Source organism: Schistocerca cancellata, chromosome 2, assembly GCF_023864275.1.
Source record: "Schistocerca cancellata isolate TAMUIC-IGC-003103 chromosome 2, iqSchCanc2.1, whole genome shotgun sequence".
NCBI classification, from domain to species: Eukaryota; Metazoa; Arthropoda; class Insecta; order Orthoptera; family Acrididae; genus Schistocerca; species Schistocerca cancellata.
In genome coordinates, this window is record NC_064627.1 from 394,299,292 (window position 1) to 394,325,492 (window position 26,201).

The 26,201-nt window shown below is 38.9% G+C and overlaps 1 protein-coding gene across 2 annotated transcripts in view; it reads right to left on the reverse strand.

The window, feature by feature from the left end:
- Positions 1 to 16,677, reverse strand: part of LOC126161812 (uncharacterized) — a 103,845-nt gene extending 87,168 nt beyond the window's left edge. The window contains exons 1-3 of one of the 2 annotated variants that reach the window (XM_049917911.1): positions 16,533 to 16,677; positions 14,852 to 15,112; positions 10,073 to 10,250 (exon numbers count right to left, since the gene is read on the reverse strand). In XM_049917911.1, the coding sequence (XP_049773868.1) occupies positions 10,073 to 10,250; positions 14,852 to 15,088 (415 nt within the window). In that variant the 5' untranslated portion in view covers positions 15,089 to 15,112; positions 16,533 to 16,677. Of the gene's footprint in view, positions 1 to 10,072; positions 10,251 to 14,851; positions 15,113 to 15,275; positions 15,732 to 16,532 lie in introns of those variants that run through there. The other variant, XM_049917912.1, reaches the window with a different exon arrangement.
- Positions 16,678 to 26,201: the final 9,524 nt, after the last annotated feature.

Sequence of the window (26,201 nt, forward strand, 5' to 3'; positions counted from 1 at the left end):
CTCATATGCTCAACCAGATGAACACTCCCTCTACTTGAGCATAATGAAGTAGCAATCAGTGATACATTAATGCTTCAGGTGGACATTATATGTAGCAGGGGCAAATGTAAGGACATGAAACATGGCAAAAAGGGGCAATCATGTTAGGCTGTGCCCACAACCATAAGGTGTGTTAAGTTGCTGGATTTGTTGGTGCTTTGCAGTGGTCTGTTCAACATGTTTCGACCACTGGTGTAACACACATGGCCACAAAACATGACATCAGAATTATGATTGGAAAAAGATCCTGAATAAGAATTAGAAATGCGTTTCATGGTTTGTGAATCAAAATTGCTTCCAAACCCAACTGAAATTGCTACAGGCAGTGAATGAAGGTCCAGCCCAACCTGTTAGCAACAGAACATTGTGATGTGTTCTGCATGAAATGAACATGGGGTCAGTCACCTCGCAAGAGCACACTGCTCACACAGTCACATAAAGCTGTGCATCCTCAATGGACTAGAAATCATTGAATGTGGACACTAGCTGACTTGCAGAAGCTAATGTGGTCTGGTGAATCATGTTTCTGCCTTTATTCAAATCATGCTCATCATCGAGTGCACCAAAGCCCAAAAGAAACATTTCATGCTGAATGTGTGCAAGGTCAGGCGGGTCCAGTCAACATCTGCACAATGAGTACACTATTGATACCTCTATTTTTCAAGACGACAACAGAAAAGTTCATCTGGCTGGCAGAAAATGTGACTAGTTTTCTGAACACTCCCCTACCCTATTACATCTAGAATGGGCTGCAAAATCACCTTACTTGAAACCCACAGAAAATCTTTGGGGATATGTTGGAACAGTGGGTAAAATGCCAACTTCAGCATCTCCACAATTTGGTGGAACTGCATGATTAACTCCTCAACAAGTGGCTTAACCTGAATGTGACATACCTGCACAACCTTGTGGACCCCCTTCCTAACTGAATCCAGGCGGTTATCAGTCCAGGGGTGGAATTAGACACTATTAAATGATGCATGCTTGTGATGATTTATAAGAGTAATTTTTTGTCCGCTGAGCTTATTAACAAAACATACAAAAATGTTTGAATGGATCACACAACCTAGATATAAATAATTATTACACAGGGTGTCCCATTTATATTAAGTACCCCAGATAACTTTCTGTGCAGAAGCAAATAAAAAGATGAATCATGCAAACTATGTTTTACAACTAGGAGGACATTAAGCAACATGATTGTCTTTCTGGTATCTTTATTTGTTACAATGGTAAGAAGAGCACTGCATGTTATTTAAACAGTACCTTATATTATTTTAATTATTATTCAGTAAGCCACTTCCACTCCTTAAGACCTATTCAGAAACATACTGTGTATTCATGTAAACACAATATAGATTTTAATACAAAACCGGAATGAGGATCTTTAATACTGTTCTGCAATTCTGTAATCCTTTGCAGGGACCAAAAACGGTTACAACATTCCAAAGCTCTCAATATGGCGACTTTCGACAATGATTCTAGATTCCATTAACTGGACGTACAAATTTATCACTGCTACCAGTGATGCATGTTGAATCGCTAGCAAGCGCGATATATTCCTGCATGTTCTCAGGGGTTACTGGAATATCACAATAGGTAATGTCCCTCAGGCATCCCCAAAGAAGAAAATTCAGAAGCTTTAAATCGAGAGATCAAGCAGGCCAATCAACATTTCCTCTACAACCAACCCTTCTGACGGGATACCTTCATTGCAATTACTGTTCTGCTTACATTTTCCATAGATGAGTAGCATTTCCACCTTCTCTTTGTTGGTGTACACTGTAATCACAGAAGATTACAACTGAAGATAGTTGACCTACATTTATTTACCGTCAACTCCAGCAAAGCGGATGAGTTAGCATAAGGGCACACGAATGATTTATCAATTGGCTGTTTACAGAATTGTTTTGTTGTGACAATGGTGTTATATGGAAGTAGGTGCATGGCTGATTGAACAATCAAAACTATCAGCTAATCCACCTTGACCAAGGCAGTCATGCATGCAATTTTGCATGTTGCAATCTGCATTTGTTGTTTAAGCTCAGTCGATTAGTGCACAGTGTGACAGTTTTTAAAAATGACAAATATTAATACCGAGGAATTAATTTCTTTAGCAGAATGCCGACCCGTGCTGCATGGCTAAAAATTGATATGTTATACAGATTAACACAAAAAAGGGAGAGCACAGCTGGAAACTAGTGAAACTTTAACACTAAGATGGACAGAACTAACTTCTGTTTTTCTAAACATAGCAAATAAAATCACACACACAATGCTGAAATAAAGTCATCTTACATTTAAATATTTCAGGACATAAGTTAAAAAACATCACTGTCAAAAGTGTCTATATGTGGTCATGTCGCCAGGGGACAGATCCTACTGGTGAAGTGAAGTACTAAAGAAAATAATTTACAGTTATCTTGACCCACTTGTGAAGCATGCTCATTTGTTGCAAAAATATCAAAGAAATAGGTTTCTGCAGGAAAATTGTCCTTGTCTTCAATTTGTTTTCCATTGTGGAGTGTCTCAAAATTGTGAAGCACACAACAGGCTTTTACAGCGCGTTCACAAAATTACAATTTGTGTCAAGAGGTTGGTGTAATACCCTCCATTTCTTTGTGAGAATACCAAACGCACACACTACCATTTTGCGAGCTGTACACAGTCTATAATTGAAGATCTGTTTCTGATGCATAAGGTTTCTTTTTGCACAAAGCCTCAACACATGTCTTCATAGACACAATGCCTTATCATCAGCAAAAACATATGGCATTGCTGTTCCATTTGTTTCACCTGGTATATGACTTCTGCCCGGAATGTTTAAACTGTTATGTGAAAGATGATACTGCAGTGCCTGTGTTGTTAGGAAGAATGATGCAATTTTCCTTTGGACATGGACGCATGTCTGAAGGAACAGACACTGCAGCAACTACAGCAACAATTAAAATGTCCTCCCCTGCACGAGAATTACATAATGTGTGTAAGAATTACGTGATGTGTGTACAAATACAGGCTGTGGTGCAGGACAATGACATATGGAGGTTTTGGCCTTGCTGTGAATCATGCACAAATAGCCATAGTGGTTAAGGTGGCCACTCACTAAAGTGGGAAATCAGAGTTTCAGGTCCCCGCCTAGCACAAATTTTCGTTGTCATCATTCCCTTACATAACCAATGGTTGTGTGTATTCACAACTGTGAATACATTTGTTACATGAAAGTCATTTCCAAAAATTCACATTTTTAAATATTTGTACATCACTGCAACTACCACATGCTCCTACATCGGCCACTGATAAACAATAGTGACTGACTGTTTGCAATCACCATCAGTACCACTGAACAATACTGCTTGTAACTGTAATATGATGATAATGTGTTGTTTGGTTTCTTTACACATATATGCTTTCCTTCTATAGTTCCAACGCAATTCGGGAAATGAGTTCGTTTATAAAATGCATCTGCTACATTCATTTCAATCTTTTCTGCCATATAAATAAGTTGGAAGCATTTCCACAATTTATTGCATGTACTTTTTTCTATTTGTCCGACAATTGTAGCATCAAGTAAATATTCAAAGTGTAATGACTGGAAGCTGTTCTCTGTTGCCAAATATCTGTGAACAAAATTAAAATATCTAATTAATAGTTTCCACATACGTCAAAACTGTGTCAAACTGACAAAAGTACACATGTTTTGTTTTTTCCAGTAACTAAACTACAGAATCAATGTGAAAATTTGAGAACATGCTTAGGAGGAGGAATATAATGCCTGGAGAGATGCAAAGTTTGGGCAACCTGAAAAAAAAGAAAAATGGAAACAATATGAGTGCTTCAATAAGCTGCTTTCCCTTTTGCCTACTTTAAATGAAAGGTGTACTAGCAGCAATGTTTCAGAAGACTCAGAAAAACCAGTGGAACCGTTAATTGTAATTTCTGAGTCTTCAGACAGAGAGAAACCTTGAGGTTCATTAAATGTTGAATAAGAAATGTAGAATACAGATTCAGGAACCAGAGCCAGCCCGTGTACTTGTGACAACAGTCAGTGCCCAGGTGAACAAAGGCAAAAGGTTCTTAGTAAGAACATCTCTTGCAAATATCGGAAAGCAAGAGTCAAGAAGTTTTTGATGAAGATACACATCTTATGTTGTCTTTGATGCCTTCATTGCAAAGACTCAGTACCACAGAAAAACTGAAAGTAAAAATGAAATTCATGTTAGTAATCGCTGATGCTGAGCAAGATACCTTACAATCAGGTGGATCTCATTAATCATTTGCACTTTCAGAAGAGATTCTAATTGAGGTACATTTAATAGAAACAGTAGTTGGCAATGAGAATTTGATTTTGGCAACATATGTCCCCAATTTCAAGTACATAAAACCTAATTTTCTGAACTACATTGAATGTTTCATTTCTTAAATGTCTTTACCTTCCAGCAAATAAGAGCCTTTCAGTACTTGAAATACTATCACAAATTACATACTTATAAGTAATATAAGGTGAAGTAATTGCAAGTAATATATCAAAAGTGTTGATCAACATTCTGGTGTACTCCCACAAGTTTTAAGAGAGTGATCTCAATCTTCATACAACTTACTGTTCTGTCCTTTCATTTATTTGACCACCTGCATTTGGTAGGAGGAGAACTGAATTTGCTTGTGTGACTGAGGACTAGCTGTGCAGCCCCAGGACTGAGGGCATGTCATGGCCAGTCTGGTTAGGTGAGCCAGGTACAAAAATGATTGGCATGGCCAGATGTTGGTAAATCCCTGTACAGAGTATCTTGACAGGAGTTGCTCGCATGGCCTTTGTGCAGGGGATGCATCAAAAAAGGAGGGGTGTCAGATAAGTTGAAATACAGCTAAGTTTCAATTCTTAGAGAATCTACAATAATTCACACTGAAGTATTAAAGCAGATCTGAATACAATGGTGATCTCCTTTAAATGAGGTGCATATATTGACAACAGTATTTCAATGTCTTTAAAACTAAAGAAATTAATATTTTACAGCGACTAAACATTTACACAATGAACCTTTTAATTAACAAATTTTGAACCCTTCACACAATTTCAACAAATGCTACCTCAGACAACAGCACTGCACTATATCTGTCATCCCTGAGAGCTACACATCTGCAATGCTAGATTTGTGACAGTACATGTCGGTATGATGTACCGGTAGCTCTGACACAAGAAAAGCATTAAAATAACATCTGAAGACATCTAAATACCCCAGAAGGTCACAGTATCAGAAATCAAGCACTGTGTTCCTGTCTCTGATTTATTAATTGATTTATTACATCTTTTATATCTTTTTAGTATGCAAATGTTAGTCAGAACAATATATTCTTCACAATGTACCACAAACCTCTCATATATTTTCATAATTAGGTATTTATTGAAAATAATAAATTTTTGACTGTGTAATGTAATTGGATGGATTTAAAAAAAAAAAAATCTTCTCGCCAAGTGGCAGCAGGAGAACACACATAAAAGAAGGTTATACTTATGCAAGCTTTTGGAGTCAGCGGTCCCTTTTTCTGGCAGAGGGGTTGAAGGAGAAGGAAGGGGGATGAGGGGAAAGGACTGGAGAGGTTTAGGCAAAGGGATGGATTTTGGAAGAGTCACCCAGAACCACGGGTCAGGGAAGACCTATCACACAGGATGAGAAGGAAGTCTTTCCCTTGGAAATATTTTGGGAAAGTCACCCAGGACTGCAGGTCAGGAGAGCTTCTAGTCCCGTCCGGTAAGTCTCCCCGACCAGCGGTTCTGAGTGACTTTTCCAGAATCTACTCCTTTTCCTAAACCTCTTCAGTCCTTTTCCTCTACCTCTCTTCCTTCCTATTCAACCCTTCTGCCAGAAGAGGAGCCACTGGCTCCAAAAGCTCGCATATGTGTGTTCTCCTGTCAATACTTGGTGAGCGACTGAATTTTTGTCTATCTAATTACATTACTATGTATTTATTGAGTGAACAATTTACTATTTTGCCAGTACTTTTATTTAAATATTAATTACAACTTATAAATACAAAATCGTGCTACTTTAAGAAGTGGTCAATCGCTTGTGTTAGCTGACACCATTATTAAAAAGAGTGCCAACAGATACTTCCATCAAGCAGGCATAAATAACTGCTTAAACAGTATTTAATGACAACATGTTGTCAATTAACATAAGCACACATGTGCAAGCATGATGGCTTATTTATTTATGAACAAAAATTTATATATATATTTATTGTAAATGATCTGAGTGTGACTGTTTATAACATTTCTTCCTTTAAATATTGTTGTAATATTAGTTTAGTCCAGGAAGTGGTCAATATAAGTCAAATCATGTTTGTAGAACTTAATAACAATGTAATTTCGGTGGGGACAGCCTTCAGCCAATGGAAAAGCAGACAGTGGTGGAACACTTCGAGAGTCAAATGGAGACCAATATTTTTTGAGTGAAGAGCTCGAGGGAGCAATATGAGAAACTTTTCACTTAGATCCTGATCATGACACTTTCTGTTGAGGCCTGGAGGAAGGCAGATCTAACTTGTGATGTTCAGTTGTGTTGGTGACAGACTCTGGGCAGTTTGATGACAATGTTTGGTTTTGTTGGGCGCTCAACTTCGCGGTCATCAGCGCCCACACAAAGTCCCTATTTTTCACACAGTCCAATTTCTTTACTCAGTCCAACTTAGTCACTGTCACAAATGATGACGAAATGATGAGGACAACACAAACGTGCAGTCCCTGGGCAGAGAAAATGCCCAACCCGGCCAGGAATCGAACCCAGGACCCCATGATCCAGAGGTAGCAATGCCAGTCACTAGACCACGAGCTGCGGACACTCTGGGCAGTGAACAGCTGCTACAATACTCTAACTTTTGAACGGACTTTATATTTCAAGAGGTCTGAATGTCCTTCATTGAACACTGTTTGTTTTTCGTGTGCTGCGTAAATCATAATGGTGAATTCTGAATTATTTGGGCTGGTGCATGTTTGGGGTTCTGTGATCACAAACTGTACTCAGTTTTCGCATATTTTTGGTGACTGTTTCGTTTGAGGACTGAGCTACCATTGTCAAAATGCTCTCAATGTAACTTTACTGTTTTTGATAAGGATATTTTCTGTTTGTATTTTAACTGGATATATAGGGCCACTTCCCATTTATTTAAGATGTCCTTTCTTGAATAAATATTATTCAATATCTCTCTGTATGTTCATCTTTTTAAGAGATGGTTGCGAGACTCGGCTGTTGGATACAGGATGTTAAATTAAACACCTTTCAGTCATATAGTTCCCAAACTTGTTTTATTTGGCTAGCAGTTTCAGCACTTTACTACACCAACTTTGATCAGAACTGAGGTAGAATCTTTCTACACGTTGATCAGGGGCCTTAAGATGGTGTGGTAAAACGCAGAAGCTGGTAGCCAAATAAAATGAGCTTCGTAATTAGACAGCTGAAAGATGTTGAATTTGACATCCATTATTCAGCATAATTCTCTGTCATCTACATCAACTGCAGACGTTAAAGCAGATCACTTTTTATTAAATTATTCATTTATCTTTTATTTTTTTATTTCTGTGTATTTATTGATTTACAATTCTAGGCGATGCATAGACTATCTGACTACAGGCTAAAAGCTTCAGATTTTTATTTGCAGGGAGTTCGCTATGGGCATGGAAGCATTCACATACAGCTTAACCCAGTGACATCAAGTTACTCCTTTTAAAGAGAGCTGTGCATAGCCCAAATACCTATGGTACAAGCAGCATCAGATAAAGCCGCAACTGCTTTGCTCATTTGAGATGCTGTCTAGAAGAGCAACTACTCAGCAGAAAACTGTTATGTATCATCACATTCAAACTTCCTGGCAGATTAAAACTGTGTGCTGGGCTGAGACTCAATCTCAGGACCTTTGCCTTTCATGGGCAAGTGCTTTACCAACTGAGCTACCCAAGCAAGACTCATGATCTGTCATCACAGCTTTACTTCCACTAGTGCCTCATCTTCTACCACCCAAATTTCACAGCAGTTCTCCTGGTAGAGCACTTGTCCACATACGGCAAAGATTCAGAGTAAGATTCTCAGTCTGGCACAAAGTTTTAACCTGCCAGGAAGTTTCATATCAGTGCACACTCTGCTGCAGAGTGAAAATTTCATTCTGGAAATATCCCCAAATCTGTGGTTAAGCCATGTCTCCGCAATATCATTTCTTCCAGGAGTGCTAGTTCCACAATTTCACAGGAAAAGTAAAGCTATGAGGATGGGTCGCAAGTCACGCTTGGGTAGCTCATTTAATAGAGCACTTGTCCGAGAAAGGCAAAGGTCTTGAGTTTGAGTCTTGGTCTGTAACATTGTTTTTAATTTGCCAGGAAGTTTCTGTCATATTGTTTTTAATTTGCCAGGAAGTTTCGTATCAGCATACACGCCAATGCAGGGTGAAAATTTCATTCTGGAACCATCACAAAGTCTTGGACTTATTATCAGATGTACCCAGTAATTTACTCAACATTTCTTCTGTCTCCACTTAATAACAAGAGTACAAACACTTGCAACCATTTCAATGTCCATGTTTATGTCAAGTGTTGATTGATTATAAATCGGTCATGTGCACACAGTTATCAAATTATTTGTGAATTGTGTCAGTGCTCACTGTTGGGCAAGTAAAATTGGCCAGTGGAAATGTCATTGATGCGTGTCTAGCCTTACCTTATACCAGGATACTGCACTTTGTATTAGTAGAGGGGAGAAACAAATTCACTTTTGTTTTATGCTTTTAATAACCTCACATTTATGTGAAAGGTACACTGCAATATGTTTGTGAAGAAGTCTTGAGGAGAGGAAGTAGATTACCAAATGAAAAATATAGGCTACAGTTTAAATGAGATATACTGCTGATCATAACTTCACAATAGACAAAGTTACTAGAAAAGCAATCATGCTGATTAATGTGCCCATGGTAGCTAAACATTTGGTTCACACAATGTTTTATTCTGCTTCTGGATAAAATTCTGTTTGGGTTAGTCAAAATAAAGGGGACACCCTGCATATGCAGCCCCAAGATGTAAAAATAAAGAGCCCAGAGTCAAGAGATATGTCAGACATGGGAAGGCAAAGGCATCTAAAAAAACAGAGAGATGAGAGGGGCTCATGATCAGAATAATCAGGTAGTAGTTGTGGAATGTCATAACAAAGGCAGAGGGGGAACGTATAAGGGTTACAATTTAATATCTCCTTGACATATAGGGTAACTGGAAAAATTAAAGATCAGGGTTCAATTATTGACAACAGAGATGTCATTAGCTCAGTCAAAGGAAGATGAAGGCAAGCTTAAGCCACAGCATGTTTATGAAATTCTCCTGGCATTCATCTCATGTGATTCTATAAGCAAAGAAAACACAATTCAGAATGGGAATTTGAATTTCACTTGTCCCAAGCACAAATTGTGTCTTAAGCCTGACACCTCTGTCAGAACGAAAGTGCTAGGCCGAGGTCTTGAAAGGTGAAAGAATCAGCATTTGAAGCAGGAAAATAAAAGGGAAATTGAAATCTCCATTTGTCAACACCTCAGCTTCAAATAGCATACCCCCTTGTTTCTCCTCTCCTTTTTCATGGCACTTTTTCATAGTCTATTACCAGTCAGATTCCTTTTTCTATTACTTTTTTCATTCTCTCGTCACCTCCCAACATTGTTGCCAATATTTCCTGTCTTCTTTTTTACATTAATTGCTGCCTTGAGCTTATTTGGGACTGCTTGACTATGTTTAAGCACTTTCACATTACTGACATGCTCCTACCTCATGTACATTTTACCTTTCACATTTGACACATTTCTCACCAAATTTTTTGTTCTGGATAATTTCTACTCCATCTGCATATCACTCCCGAATGTTTCAAGATGAAGTAATGAAATTATGAAACACACACACACACACACACACACACACACACACACACACACACACAATATGCCAAATATCTTGATCTTTTTCTGAATAACACACCTTAATTTGTAAACAAAACATCAAATGACTACCAACCTCTCTCTGCAGTCTTTAGCTTCTGGACAAATATGTCACTTTTAGTTCTCATATCCTCCTCCTGATCACTTGAAAAGTATCCTTCTGAGTGATAGCCAGCTCTTCTTGGCAAAACCAGTTTTCTTGATGGTAAAGGTGACAGTCCTATTGCTTGCAAAGCACTTTCATTGACATTTTTCTGAAAAAGAGTACTGAATCAAAATTACTAACAGTAGACACAGTACAATTTCTAAAACCAGTCTGAATATGTAAGCCTCTGAACTATTTCAGTGAATATAGGATTACACACATTACTGAAGAATAGTAATAACAACTGTTCAGATCTCTTCATTTCTGAAGAACTGTATGAAACATGCTGAAGATGTATTCAAAAACTACTTCTTTAGATTCAGTTTATGGGCTGAAATTAGAGAAGTTCTCGGAAAATACTGATGTAAATAAGTAACAATAAACAGGGTAGTACATACATCAATCTCTCTGACAAACTTTGGGAATCAATTCATAATGAAAGCCTTTCTTCATCGGCATTACAGAAGCATCTGATTCCACCTGTCTGCTTTGACTGATGATGTCATCAGTACGGTGGAAATGGCTACTTCCAGCATATACAAAATGGCAACAATGATGTCACTACATACATGTGCCAACTAATGCGAATAAAAATAAAAATGATACAATAACATCTCACTCCAAAAATATAAAGAAACTAATGAGACAACCACAGCAAATTGGGCATTTAGGTCAGGAACAAACTAAATATACCACAATAAAAAAACACCACACCATCTCAAAACAAATAATATTAAAAAAAATTTAAGTTACACATCCACAGGAATCGGACATTTCCCTTGACCTATGCTCAACCACAGCTGTCGATACCAAAAAACCAACAGCCACAGCTCCAAAAAGTGGAACCAAAACAAACAACTCAAATACCCAAATACCGCATATTCACTACTTGGAAATACGGAAGCGTCCGATCTAACCCGTCGGCTTTGACCCATGACGTCACAAGTATGGCGGAAACGACAAGACGAAAACACATAGAAAAACAACACACTCAAAGGTTTCACAAGAACAATCTGCTAACATTGATAGCAAACAAAGATAATAATAAACAAGTGGTACTCAAGGCCAGGCAGGGGGGGGGGGCTGCGCCCCTCCCCCCTGACCCCCCCCCCCCCCCCCGCCAAAAAAAAACTCCCAACCTAACCTCGTATTCAGGGCTACGCTACAGATCAATGTGTAGGTCAATCAAAAGATAAAAAAAAGAAACAAATAAAAAAAAAGAAAAAAACAATATTGATTCATTAGACATAACGAGTAGCGACAAAACATATAGACCATAAAGATTGAACAATCTAATGGCAAACTGATAAAAGCCTCATAGACGACGTTAAAACAAAAAGTACAGTAAAAAGGTAAACTATATATTACAGGCCCTAAAACTCCTACTAAGGTAACGTCAACGAGGCAACATCTACAAACACGCCACACTCACAAGCCAAAGTCCGCGCCGTAATGACGTCACACACCACAACACCCTTACGTCACGGGTCAAAGCCGACGCGTGAGATCGGATGTTTCTGTTGACCCCACTACTTCAAATAAAACAGTTCCGAATTCCAATAAATATACAACACAGAAAGCGTCACCATTCCTATAGAATAAAACCACTTACTAACAAAAGCCTCTGGCAATACCACCTAGGTTGGCTAAAAAACACACACACACACACACACACACACACACACACACACACACACACACACACACACACCATATCATCAGCCATTTGAAAACTTAGTGATACACTCTTGACCTTCACTGTGATATTCATACCTAACAAAAAAAAAGGCAATTTTAAAAAAATAATTAGACTTCTTACCACACTACAACACCACCCTAATCAGATCTAATAAAAACAACACACACATAAACAAAAAACCTCAATAACTCACTGAAAACAATTCCACAACCCACATTATCACACAAACTATCTAAACTCAAAACCACGTTATCATGATGACAACGAAAACTCAAATGAACACAATACCACACCTTAAACTCAGCACATCCACATCCACTACCAGAGGGCACCATCAAATATAACAACAAGACATCTACAAATACAACCAACTCAAGAACTCCGTGCCACAGTGACATCACACACCAAAACATAAAATGTCAATAAGACCCACCTGTTTCTGAATTTGCTAAACCTCCAGTTAAAGAATTCCTGAAATAATTCATGTTAGCTCTGTGTGTTGATCAGTACATGTGGTAAAAGTGGACTTACAGTGTTAGCGGCTTTTCCGTTGTGTGTTGCTGTTTGTAACAGTTCGTGTGACCAATCGTGAGAACCTGACACGGCAAATTGTGAGTCAGATGCAGGTACCCATGAGATACTCATTTGCAATTTCCAAACCAAGTTGGTTATTGCAACAAGGACTGTATATCTCAGTCAGCACTACACTACACATCAGTCTATTATGGCAACCGTATTTCATGCCATGATTCACTGGTTTTGCTAACTTACAAGAAAATATCACATTCCAGCCTAATGTAGGCCTCAGGCAGTACTACAGGTCAGTCCATCAGCAAATCTAGCTTTCTTTCATTCACTTTTGTTGGCTTTGACAAGTCATAACCAAACTCATACTTTTCCGTTTCATCCATTGCATTCTGCATTTCAGGGAAGTCTGCAACTATGTCAGTCATGATTTAAATAATGAAAACTGCACCAGTTACTTATTTTTTCATGCTTAGCACAATGTGTTTCAAGAATTTATTTTCATTTGCAAGTGCATTTGTTAACATGAATATTTTTGATGATGTTTGCAGAAAATCACACATGGAAACATTGCCATAAATATTTATGTAAACAAATGCACAAATGTGCTTGAAAACAGGAATAAATTATCAAAAAACATTGTGCTAAGCATGAAAAAATATGTTACTAGAGCAGATTTAATTATTTAAACCACAAACTCACATTCCAGCATAGTCTAGGCCCTGGGTTTTGTTCAAATGGCTCTCAGTACTATGGGACTTAACATCTGAGGTCATCAGTCCCCTAGAACTTAGAACTAATTAAACCTAACTAACCTAAGTACATTACGCACATCCATGCCCGAGGCAGGATTCGAACCTGCGACCGTAGCAGTCGCTCGGCTCCAGACTGTAGCGCCTAGAACCGCATGGCCACTCCAGCCGGCCTGGGTTTTGTTACAGATTGCTATCAGCACATCTAGTTTTCTTCCATTTACACTCATTAGCTTTGTCATCTCACAACCAAACTGCCACATTCCAATTTAACCTAGGCCTCAGGCTTTCCTAAAGGTCAACCCGTCAGTACATCTAGTTTTTTCCAGTCGTCAAAAATAATATGAATACCTGTGAGCAATCTTAAAATTTAAGTTATTCAGACTTTCTCCATATTAAAAACAAATGTAAACAATTTGTGTCTTCTGATGAAAGAAACCATCAGATCCAGCGATTCTCATTGGCTATCTCCAATTGGCAACAACCAACATCAACAAACTCCCAACATCAGCATGCAATAAAAGACCCACCAACACTGCCAAAATAAAGTGTGTGACACACAGAAATCACACACTACTCTTTAACCACAGCTAACATGATAACATTAATGTTGTTGTAACTTAATGTTATCATAACCAATAGTGATGGCACCAAAATAAAGTAACACTGTTTAAAAAAAATTAAAGCATATGTTCCAGGAGCTTGTCACAGCTGCAGAGGAGGAACTGATGTAGGCCTACAGATTTTATCAGCAAGTTTAAATATTACATTAAATTCTCCAATATCCCAAGACATGGGTATAGAGGAATGTTCGATACGAGTTACTGGCTTTGGCAAGTGACGTAGGAAACACGTGACAAATGCCATAAACAATATGGCAACTATAAAAAGATGTTATTGGCGATATTTTCAAATGGTCTAAGCTACAGATTAGTCTGTCATCAAACTATATCTTCCACCCTAACCTAGACCTCAGGCAAAGTTACAGACCAATCTCTCATCATAACTAGATTGCATTTTCTTTTCATTTTTTCCACATTTGTTGGCTTTGCCAACTAACAAAAAAACTGTGAATATAATGCACCAGAAGATGACACAACAACAGTCATTAACATTACATCTCTGGCCAAAGCTGACAACTCTTACCGAACATTCTTCTTTACCCCAAGATGCTATACGTACAGACCAACACAGAATAAGGTAACGGCTGACAGGTCACATACAATGCTTGTCAATTAAAAAAAAAAAGCATCAGAACACAAATATCAGTCTTATAGAGAGCCTCACTAATAAAAGTAATCTATTATATGAACTCATTGTATAAGACAGTGCACACTACCTTATAAAAACTAAACTATCTTCTCTGCACAAGCATTCACAATGTGACATGTAGCAATCTGCTCAAGAGTGATACCCTTGAAAGGTGCGCACAGGTGATTTTGTGAATTTCGAAAAGTGGGCAAGACATAATGGCAAATTAAAGCTCTGAAATGTGGTGGTAGATAAACCTAAATACCTTGGTACGTCTAAGTAAGAGCACTGCTCATGGATGGGAACTATCTGCTGAACAGCTTTAATCATTCAGAGAAGTTTATAATGAAATAATGCAGTCATTTCATCACTGCATTGACTAAATTTTTAATTAATCGAAAAGAATATCAGTGTAACCCACTCCATCAAAATGAAATGATTACTAAACAATGTGATAAAAATTACTATCTAACATTTTAATACCTTGTCTTCACCAACTGCAGACAGTGACCAGTTTCTCGTATGTCGGAAAGGAAATCTTCCTAAGTTTTCTCGTAGATTCCTTGCAGATGCATTACCCTTGCTGTCTGCAAAGTGTATTGTGAATGCCATTGACTTCTGAGATTCTGGAGGAGTCTGTACATCAGCACCATTGGACTCACTAGGCTCTGCTTGCACAGAGCCTGGCAGCAATTCATCACCACATATAGTTTCCATCATCCCTCCTCAGAAAATACTTGCTTCCTATTGAAATTAAACCACATTCCTAAACCTTCACATTCTCACATATTACAAAAGTACACATTTTATTTTAATATCAGATACAAATCTGTTCCAGAATCCAGTACACACAAATTAAATTTTAAACATATTACTATTCATTACTGGCTTTGAAACAATTACTCACCAGATTTGTAAAATCTTTTAGTGGAGTACACTGAGAAGTTATTGTAACATTTTACTCAAAGTATTGTTTTTAGCTATGTTCCAGCATTATATCATTGTGAAAGCTTGTTTCTAGTAAGTATTATGAACAGTATACTAAGTATTCTCTACTTTGTTACTACACCTGTACCAGAAAAACTGTGATTGTTTTTATTTATGGCTAGTTGGTTACAGGATAGTTAAAACAACAACAGCCATTCAGCTGGGAGCTTGTGCACACCTTCTCTGTTTGGTTCAAAATTGTAATATCACTTTGCTACCTCAGGTGCTGTGTAATCCAATCAGCATTGTACGACAGCTGTGGTTAGTAGTCCAAGTATTTCAATCTGCTTTTTACTGTAACTCTCTGTGCAGCATGTTTATTGTATGCAATAGGTATATAAAGCTAATACAGTAATGCAGGTTAGCTGTCAGTGGATAACAGACTGTGTAAGGAATAATATCATTTAAATATGTTAGAAATCACTATCTAAAGTCACTGAAATTAAATCAAACCATCAAGGAAAAAATCTGCAAAAACAGCATAACATTGTAATTACATCTATTGGAGCACAGGAACATGTTTACGATAAAAACTACAAACGTTGTTGTCAGATGACCCACCATCAACCACAAAACAATGTAGTGTTAAACATAATATTGACATTTTTTAATATCACCTATATTCAGTCATTGTGCATCAATGCTGGGTTTAATAAGTAACCTGGATAGCAATTCCTTTCGTGCTTGTCATATGAAACACAATAACCTTACACAATCAATCACAACGAACGGAGTTGCTGCTCACTCACGCGTAAGTCGTTCTACACTAAACTTCTCCCTTAAGCTCTCATAATACGAGGCAACTCTTTCCATATGAACTCTCGAGCTGACGTGCACAAGTTTACATATGCATAACCAGAATTTAGATTAGCGTTTTCAAAAGTGTTTAGCATCCAGTGTAGCACGACAATCTGGAAAATGAACAACCATACCCCACGCACGATTCCACAAAATTATACGTGTTAATTATATAGGAATGGCATACATGTGTACAAATTTACGACAGCATTACGATGGAATCAATTTTGGTGTTTCGTTATCATCACACCCAAACAAGTTCGCAAAAGAAAACAATCAATAATAATATTATTTAAGTAAACGTCTGGCGAATTAAAAAAAATTACAGAAAACTAACAGTTTATTTGACAAACAATAACAAACACCCTTTCATTCACACCTTTTTATGCGATTCAGACGAATCAATGCGTACCACTCCTCCATTTATTCTAAAACCCTAACGTGACAGCACTACCTCTACTCCTACACTCACAAATGTCAACATCTATTTTCCAAAGATTAAATGCTAACTGCAACTTCACTCTCGTTCACCCTTTGATTCAGTAGAAGTCATTACAAAGTTTGCCAAATTTTGACATTTTCAAGCCGCGATACTCGAACGTACATCGTATTATATTATCTTCGAAGTCACTGTTTACAACAACTGCGAATTATATTTCCACACTTTTCATCACTTATTAGTGTTTCACACGTGACAGAACCTGGACAGAGAAAAAGCAGACTCTCTATAAATAACAACGTAAATTGATGAATAGAGGTTCTTTAAACAAGTTTTTTGAGTAACGAAAAGGTAGTTCCCTTGACTGAGAAAGATACAGCTATTTGAAGTTGTTAAAAGAGAAGGAAAAATTCCTTGACGTCTATATTTATGTGCTGCTCCATGACTCTGCTGTCAATATATTTATTCTTGGCTTGTGTGTAACTTCTGTGTTTTCTTTCAGTAAATGTGTTTTTTTTCGTATCCAGGGTGTAATTACAAAGCTAATAAAATGTTTTCTCGCCTTTAAATAATATTTTTCATCTTTTTGGTACTCAAAAAACACACAGTGGATAAGGTAAACAGGCTCTATAAATTACCCTGGTCTGCACTGCTCAGTCGTTTTACTTACCGTGGTAACATAACCGATAAATCTGACTAATTTCGTACTGCTCTATCGAATGATCATGTAAAATTTCGCTTTAAAAATCATTTTGTTTGTAACAGCAAGCGCACTGACGCCCGCCCCCGTCAACACTGAACGCTCCATGAAAGATGTGAAGAGCGGTATTTGTTTCGACTGACTCCAGCTACACATTGCAAAAACTAAACTGCAAATATCTGCCGAAACATCAGAGAAAATGCGCCAGACGACCCTTATGAGGGATACCTCAGGATAATAGTAGGCTACAAGGAAACACTACTACTACTATTACAAAAAGGCTAGTGCTGTGATAATAACATCAAACAGAAAATTGGACCACTGCAAACATATCTACACACTTATAGGGCTGATGACAATTTTCAGTCAACATGTGTCATGTACGTGAAGGAAAACCACGAAACATTCACCAAGAGGAGTGGTGTCCACAGCTATAACATGCGCAATAAGGAAAACATTGACATTCCCAGCTGTCGACTCTCCACGACACGGGACAGCTTTCAAACAGCAACTCTTAAAATTTTCAACCATCTAAATACTAAAACGCCGTCCTACGATTAGATGAAATTTCGAGGAAAGACGTCGCAAATCTACCCATAAAAGCACTGCACAGTTTAAATGAGTTGTTTGACAGTGAAACAGCAGATTGGACTCTCTAAAACATGCACTGATATATTAAATGAAGTGAACGTGTACTTGTTTAAAAGTTCTCACTCCATATGTCATTAAGAGTTATGCTATACTTTGCAACTTTGTTCTTGTATTATTACACAAACTTATGCTAATTTGTTCTAGTATTATAATGCTTTTGTAATCTTAACCTTGTAACACTGACACAGACTACCCAGTCTTAACTGGAAAACGACGTAGCTGTGGTAATAAATGGTAATACAAATATAGCAAGTCTCTTTCTTGTAAGTGTCGTCAGGCGTATTGTCTCTGACGTTTAGACAGATATTCGCAGTTTCGTTTTTGCGAAGTGTAGCTGAAGTCAGCCCATACATACATTGCTCATCATATCTTTCATGCGACGCCCAATGTTGACAAATGGCATCGGTTTATTTTCTATTACAAACAAAATTTTTTCAAAGAGATATTTTACGCGGCCATTAGATGGACCGGTCCCAAACTCCTCTAGTGCGATATCCATTTCATCGACACGTCTTAACAGGAACAATAGAACACGAAGAATAACTAGTACTCCAGCAGTGACACTACCGGCCTGCTACCGCCATGTGGGAGTGGTACTCAACTGCTGCAGAAGGATTAGCTCAATCTTCGTGTTTTACTATCCCTGTTAATATATGTCGACTATCGCACTAGACTAGTTTGGGACCGCTCTGTCAAACTGGCATGTTAAATTCCAATTAAAAATCAGTTTGCTTGTAACTGGAAACAAACAAACACTTTCAGTGGAAACTGGGTGACGCGAGGCTGAAGTGCTGAGTAGCATCTACCAGCTGGAATTGACAACCCTTACCAAATGGGCGTTGAAAGGTGAACGCGAACTCCACACTGAATAGGAAGGACAAGGAAATTGAAGAACTGACGTGGAAAAAAATGTAAGTGCCAAATTGCTCGAAATTCCAATTTTGCATGTTCCATTTACCAATGGCCAGAAGAAATGTCTGAGTGAAGAGTGTCTGTCTGTAATTCCCAATGGTGCCGTTACATGGCATCTGACACAACTCCAGGGTTGTTGCCATGGAGAAGGATGCATGTGCAATTTTGTACTCTGTGTGAGTGGACGCAACACTTAGTGAACACTGCATGTTGAATTGTATTCACTATTTATTTAAATGAATTGCTACATTTACCATGGAACTGTCCAGAGTTAAGGTGTTAAGAAACATCCCAAAGGTGAAGGAGGCATATAAACCTCCCGAAAATGTAGGTTTTGGCCAGTTTTTTGTGAAGTATTCAAAACAGCGAACATAAACTACTTAATTTTCACATTACAACCCCTTCGTTATTACTGCAAATTCCACTTTGTTCATTGTATCCGAATATGCTATAAATGCCACTATGGACTCAATCTTTAAGTGTGAAAGATACCCAGATGCTGAATGAGGTTTTCTCACATTTATTGGTGGAAGCCCAAGGCACATATTTAATAAGCCATATTCATCTGACGAAGATCGCAAGATGTACTGCATTGAGTTCGAAAGTTTATGTTTTAAAGACGGTCTGTCATTTTCTAAGCATGACGAGGCAAAAAATATATACAAAGAACAAAAAATAATAAAATTTCAAGGTATTGTTCTCAACATTAGAGCCATCTGTCCACTTAATCGTATGTCATTCTGCAATTTTTAAATCAAATTATTAGTTGATACACCAGTTAGACATAGGTATCTTCTATGCCTGACTTGCCCAGGTCCAGTAAATTTCATAACCAAGACACACACACACACACACACACAAAACATTCCACGTGGGAAAAATATATCTAAAAAGAAAGATGATGAGACTTACCAAACAAAAGCGCTGGCAGGTATACACTCGCACACACACACACACATATCCATGTGTATACCTGTATACCTGTCCTTTTTTTCCCCCTAAGGTAAGTCTTTCCGCTCCCGGGATTGGAATGACTCCTTACCCTCTCCCTTAAAACCCACATCCTTTCGTCTTTCCCTCTCCTTCCTTCTTTCCTGACGAAGCAACCGTTTGTTGCGAAAGCTTGAATTTTGTGTGTATGTTATGTTTGTGTTTGTTTGTGTGTCTATCGACCTGCCAGCGCTTTTGTTTGGTAAGTCTCATCATCTTTCTTTATATATATACATACATACATACATACACACACCACACACACACACACACACACACACACACACACACACATATATATATATATATATATATATATATATATATATATATATATATATATATATATATATATATATATTAAACTCCACTTACAATATCTATTGATTTATTAATAATTTAAAGAGTAATAATTACGATTGAAATTTTAATTTTCTGACACTGCTCGAGAGGTGCAACAATAGTGAGTTCACTCAGCAGCTTGTGTCTCAGCTAATTTATACACAGGGTCACACACTGCAGACAGTCAGGCTTATGATTTTTCGTATATAGAGTGTAGATTTTAAGTTGACAAACCAGAATAACTCAAAAAATAAGCTCCACACGAAAAAAATGTGTAGAATCCAAAGTTGATTATTTTGAGCGGGACATCTGCTGGTGCTAAAATTAGCCCGCCACCCCAACCCTCTGGGAATGGGGTGGGAGGCAAGTTCAAAATTTCAAATGGGAACCTTCATTTTTTATTGCAGAATCATATTCTACATAAAAAACTACATACATTTTGTCTTAAACATTTGTTTTGCTTCTTGGTAGTTGGCGCTGTGATTCAAGAAAATCCATGTTTCCACTTCTGCGTGGAAATTGGTTACGGTTAAATAAAAAATACTTATTTACTTTGTATATTTTGAATCGCTAAAATTAAGACTCTCCCTCTCTCCCCAAAGGGGGGTTTGAGAGAGAGGAATTAGAGTTTTACAAACGTTTGCTACAAACGAACCGAAAACGTTTAGCTCCTTGTAAGCACCCACACCTTCACTCATTATGACACATGTAAATGAAATCTTTTTACACGACATACCAAGCATTTGATAATTGAATAGTTCCTCTTGACATCTGTTTTGTCACAATATAAGCGTTAAACATACATAACCCTTATTATATCTAACTGTTGTTAACATGCCAGGTACATACAGGATACAGTTTGTTCATATTCATATCTAGATTCACTATAACATTTATAACGTTTGCAGAAAGCAGCAGTTCAGTACCACTGCAGGTCCTTTAAGATTTTACTTTCGCCCTTAGGAAGCATGTAACAATATCTTATGACATTTTAAATACACAATACCTGACTTTTTCTTTCACCATACATAGGCTGTTTGTCTTCTAGATTTTTCGTGAGCAGGTAACTCTTTTAACCTTAAGAGTGTTTGATAATATGCACAAACCACTTTCCTCAAATTTCGTCTGACTCACGTCCCTGTATATCCAGATTGTTAACGAAAGAGAAGAAATCTTCACTATGCGTTAACAAACACACACAGGCATAGCTATGCTTAAATGTGCCTCTCTCAGGTCTACAAGGAAAGTGTCTACTGGTCTACAAGGAATGGTAACAGGGAATGGAAGGAAGCATTTTTTCATCTACTGCTGAAATTCATCATTTACACAACATAGAATAATTCAGTAAACACTTTGCACACACTTTTTTTGTATCTTTGTGCAACTACTTACTTAGTGTTTGCTGAACTAATGACAGAATTCTGACAGTGAAGTGTCATACAAATTATCAGTATCACTTGTTTGGAAGAACCTGTAGTGAGTAGAATTCAGTGTACCTAATTTATATCCATATCTCCAAGATACTACTCTTGTGTACATAATGTACTTAAATATGTCACTACAAAGATTGTGCGAAGAAACGTAGAAGAACGTTCAGATGGGTCGTGATCCTTTGTAAATGCATCATGAATACTCATATTTAGTGTTCAATCAGTAGCTTGCACTTTGTTGCATTTGTGGTACTAGAACTAAACTTCACTTAAAACATTCTACATACTGAAATCTCTTCATATATGCACACTCATTCACACACACATACACACACACATACATTCAGCAAAATACAGAACTCCTTGAGACACTAGAGAAAGGAATTTCATATTCACAGGACATGTACTTCGTATGTTTTGCAGAAATGATTAGCATTTAAATCATGTCAGCATGCGGGTTGAAGGCCAACATCGATATAACAGCGCAACATCACCTACTGGTAAAATGTGCCTGTAACTCTCGTTGTGGCTGTAAACCAAAGGTAGTAAATCAATGCGATTTGAGCAGATGTGCAGGATGCATCACAAACATATGTGCGAATCATACCATCCAGTCAGCGAGTTTGAAAGAGGGCCATTATTGGCATGAGAGAGTGTGATACATCGATCCAGGAAATTGTTGCTCAAGTGGACGAAGTGTTTCAGCAGAGCAACAGATGTGGACAGAATGGTTCACTGAAAGCCGAAGAAGACGACGTCATACCACCCCCGCCCCCCCACCCACCACCACCAGAGAAGATCGACACCTCATTAGAATGGCATTGCAGGACAGATCTGTGTCCTCCTCAACTCTGGTAGAACAGTTTAACACATCATATACTATCAGGGGTGACAGTCCATCGCCATTTATTACCGTATGGATTATGTGCTTACCATCCACTTCTCCACCTACCTTTGATGAATGTGCAGAAACATGCACGATGGCAATGAGTATGGAAAGACATCACTGGGGACAGGAGAGTGGCATCAGATAGTGTTTTCAGACAAATCGAGGTCCTGTTTGTTTGAAAATGGTGGCTGCATTTTGCTTCAACACAATTTGAAAAGCAGCCTCACAGTGACTGCATTCACACAGACATACACACCATCTCGAGGTGTTATGTTATGGTGTGGGGTGCTATGGGGTACAACCACAAATCACAGTTGGTGAATGTCCATGACACTGTAACCAGTTTGACTTACATGACTGACATCTTGTGACCCATAACCATACCCTTTCTACACCAGACTCCAGACGCCATTTTTCCACAAGACAATGCATGGCCACATGTTGCTGCATGTACATGTGCGTTCTTGATGACACAGGATGTCAGCCTTTAGGCCTGGCCCGCCAGGATGCAGATCTGTTTGAAAAGGATGCAGATCTGTCCTGCAATGTCATTCTAATGAGCTGTCGATATTATGGGGTGGGGGAGCTGAGTGGTATTACCTGACCCATCTTGTCTTGTTCTTCGTTCTTCAGTGAATCAGTGAACCATTCTGCACCCAACTGTTGCACTTGCAAAATACTGTGTCCACATGAGCAGCAATTACCAGGATGGATGAATCACATTCTCTCATGCCAATAATGCACCCTCTTTCAGAATTATTGTTTGAATGGTATGATTCGCGCATACGTTTTTGAAGCATCCTGCACATCTGCTCAAGTCACAGTCACCCACTACCTTCGGTTTATAGAATTGTCACTAATCGAAAATATGTGGGATATGGTGAAACGACAGGTGCAGCATTGTGACCCAATGCCAACCAGTACAGATGAACTTTCGAACTAGGTGAATGTAGGATAGATGGCTATCCCACAGGACGCCATTCACACCTTATACACATCGATCCCATTATGCATGGAACAAATTATCAATGCCCACAGTGGATCCTGTGCCTACTGGATAACAGAACACATGATGAACCGAGGTGACTCAAATGTTAGTGATTTATTCAGAACATATTAATGTACATGTCCCTTGAATATGAACTTCCTATCTTTAGTCTTTCAAGGTGATCTGTTTTTTTCTGAACATGACTGTATTTACTCATATCGCGGTGTGGCTCGTTTTCTTTGATACGAGATGCCTAGATTCTCCTTCCTACCTTTCGCAAGGCATGTCCTTGCATCGTTACCTGTAAAAGAAACTTAATAATAACTTATAAATTAAGAATGTAGTCGCTCCATGGCTAACTAATGTATACTATCATTTCTCTCCTCACACACACATCTCTTTAGACCAAGTATGTGGATGTGTAAATTCATCAACTCCTTTTTCATTCTCAAAACCAATCTTTCTTTTATAAGATAGCAAACATTCATAGCATGTCTGTCGTTTCGACTTACCTTTTTCTGTCCTTCCATACTTATACACTCCTGGAAATTGAAATAAGAACACCGTGAATTCATTGTCCTAGGAAGGGGAAACTTTATTGACACATTCCTGGGGTCAGATACATCACATGATCACACTGACAGAACCACAGGCACATAGACACAGACAACAGAGCATGCACAATGTCGGCACTAGTACAATGTATATCCACCTTTCGCAGCAATGCAGGCTGCTATTCTCCCATGGAGACAATCATAGAGATGCTGGATGTAGTCCTGTGGAACGGCTTGCCATGCCATTTCCACCTGGCGCCTCAGTTGGACCAGCGTTCGTGCTGGACGTGCAGACCGCGTGAGACGACGCTTCATCCAGTCCCAAACATGCTCAATGGGGGACAGATCCGGAGATCTTGCTGGCCAGGGTAGTTGACTTACACCTTCTAGAGCACGTTGGGTGGCACGGGACACATGCGGACGTGCATTGTCCTGTTGGAACAGCAAGTTCCCTTGCCGGTCTAGGAATGGTAGAACGATGGGTTCGATGACGGTTTGGATGTACCGTGCACTATTCAGTGTCCCCTCGACGATCACCAGTGGTGTACGGCCAGTGTAGGAGATCGCTCCCCACACCATGATGCCGGGTGTTGGCCCTGTGTGCCTTGGTCGATTGCAGTCCTGATTGTGGCGCTCACCTGCACGGCGCCAAACACGCATACGACCATCATTGGCACCAAGGCAGAAGCGACTCTCATCGCTGAAGACGACACGTCTCCATTCGTCCCTCCATTCACGCCTGTCGCGACACCACTGGAGGCGGGCTGCACGATGTTGGGGCGTGAGCGGAAGACGGCCTAACGGTGTGCGGGACCGTAGCCCAGCTTCATGGAGACGGTTGCGAATGGTCCTCGCCGATACCCCAGGAGCAACAGTGTCCCTAATTTGCTGGGAAGTGGCGGTGCGGTCCCCTACGGCACTGCGTAGGATCCTACGGTCTTGGCGTGCATCCGTGCGTTGCTGCAGTCCGGTCCCAGGTCGACGGGCACGTGCACCTTCCGCCGACCACTGGCGACAACATCGATGTACTGTGGAGACCTCACGCCCCACGTGTTGAGCAATTCGGCGGTACGTCCACCCGGCCTCCCGCATGCCCACTATACGCCCACGCTCAAAGTCCGTCAACTGCACATACGGTTCACGTCCACGCTGTCGCGGCATGCTACCAGTGTTAAAGACTGCGATGGAGCTCCGTATGCCACGGCAAACTGGCTGACACTGATGGCGGCGGTGCACAAATGCTGCGCAGCTAGCGCCATTCGACGGCCAACACCGCGGTTCCTGGTGTGTCCGCTGTGCCGTGCGTGTGATCATTGCTTGTACAGCCCTCTCGCAGTGTCCGGAGCAAGTATGGTGGGTCTGACACACCGGAGTCAATGTGTTCTTTTTTCCATTTCTAGGAGTGTACTACGACGATACCTGCAATTAATTAGTGTTGCTGTAGGCAGGCACAAACTCGTAATCTTTCGTTGTTCGTTCAGAATGTGACCACAGTCTTGCATTAATCTTTCTTTTGTTGTATGTAGATAGTTTCCTTATAGTGTTTTATTAATTGTGTATATAACTACCATGTAAACTTGTAAATATTGTAAATACTAATGTAGTGTGTAGGTAGGTTTATGGTGTTAGTTATTCTTTCTTTCTCTGTAAATTTTCTTTTATTTTAAACCCCCTAACTGTATTAGTATTATCCTTATAGTGTAGTCTCCCTCATTTTAATAGTAATTAACTTATATTAAAACTCCAGAATATAGCTTTTTTGGTAGCTGGATGCCAAGTTTCTGTTGCATCTGGCATGCAAAACATCCTGACAGACTGAATTATTTCTGCACATGCACTGTGACTGCTAACCTATGTGTTAGTTCCTTTGTTCATGTACAATATTTTAAGTGGGGTTTGACATTTGTCCAGTTCTTTTAGTGTACAAATTTTCTTAGATCCTTGTGAAGATAACATCCCTTGTCCTTTCTGTTATTATGGTGGCTAATCTGTATGCACCTGGATGTTGGATTTTGGTAACCACAAATGGCCTAGTGTACAAAAGCACTCATAGTAATACCCATTGCCTAGTGCACTCTAATCTTTTTTCATACGACTTTTTCTTCCATTCAGCATTTTTCTTCAGGTTAATCAAAGCCTGGCATACTTTTTCT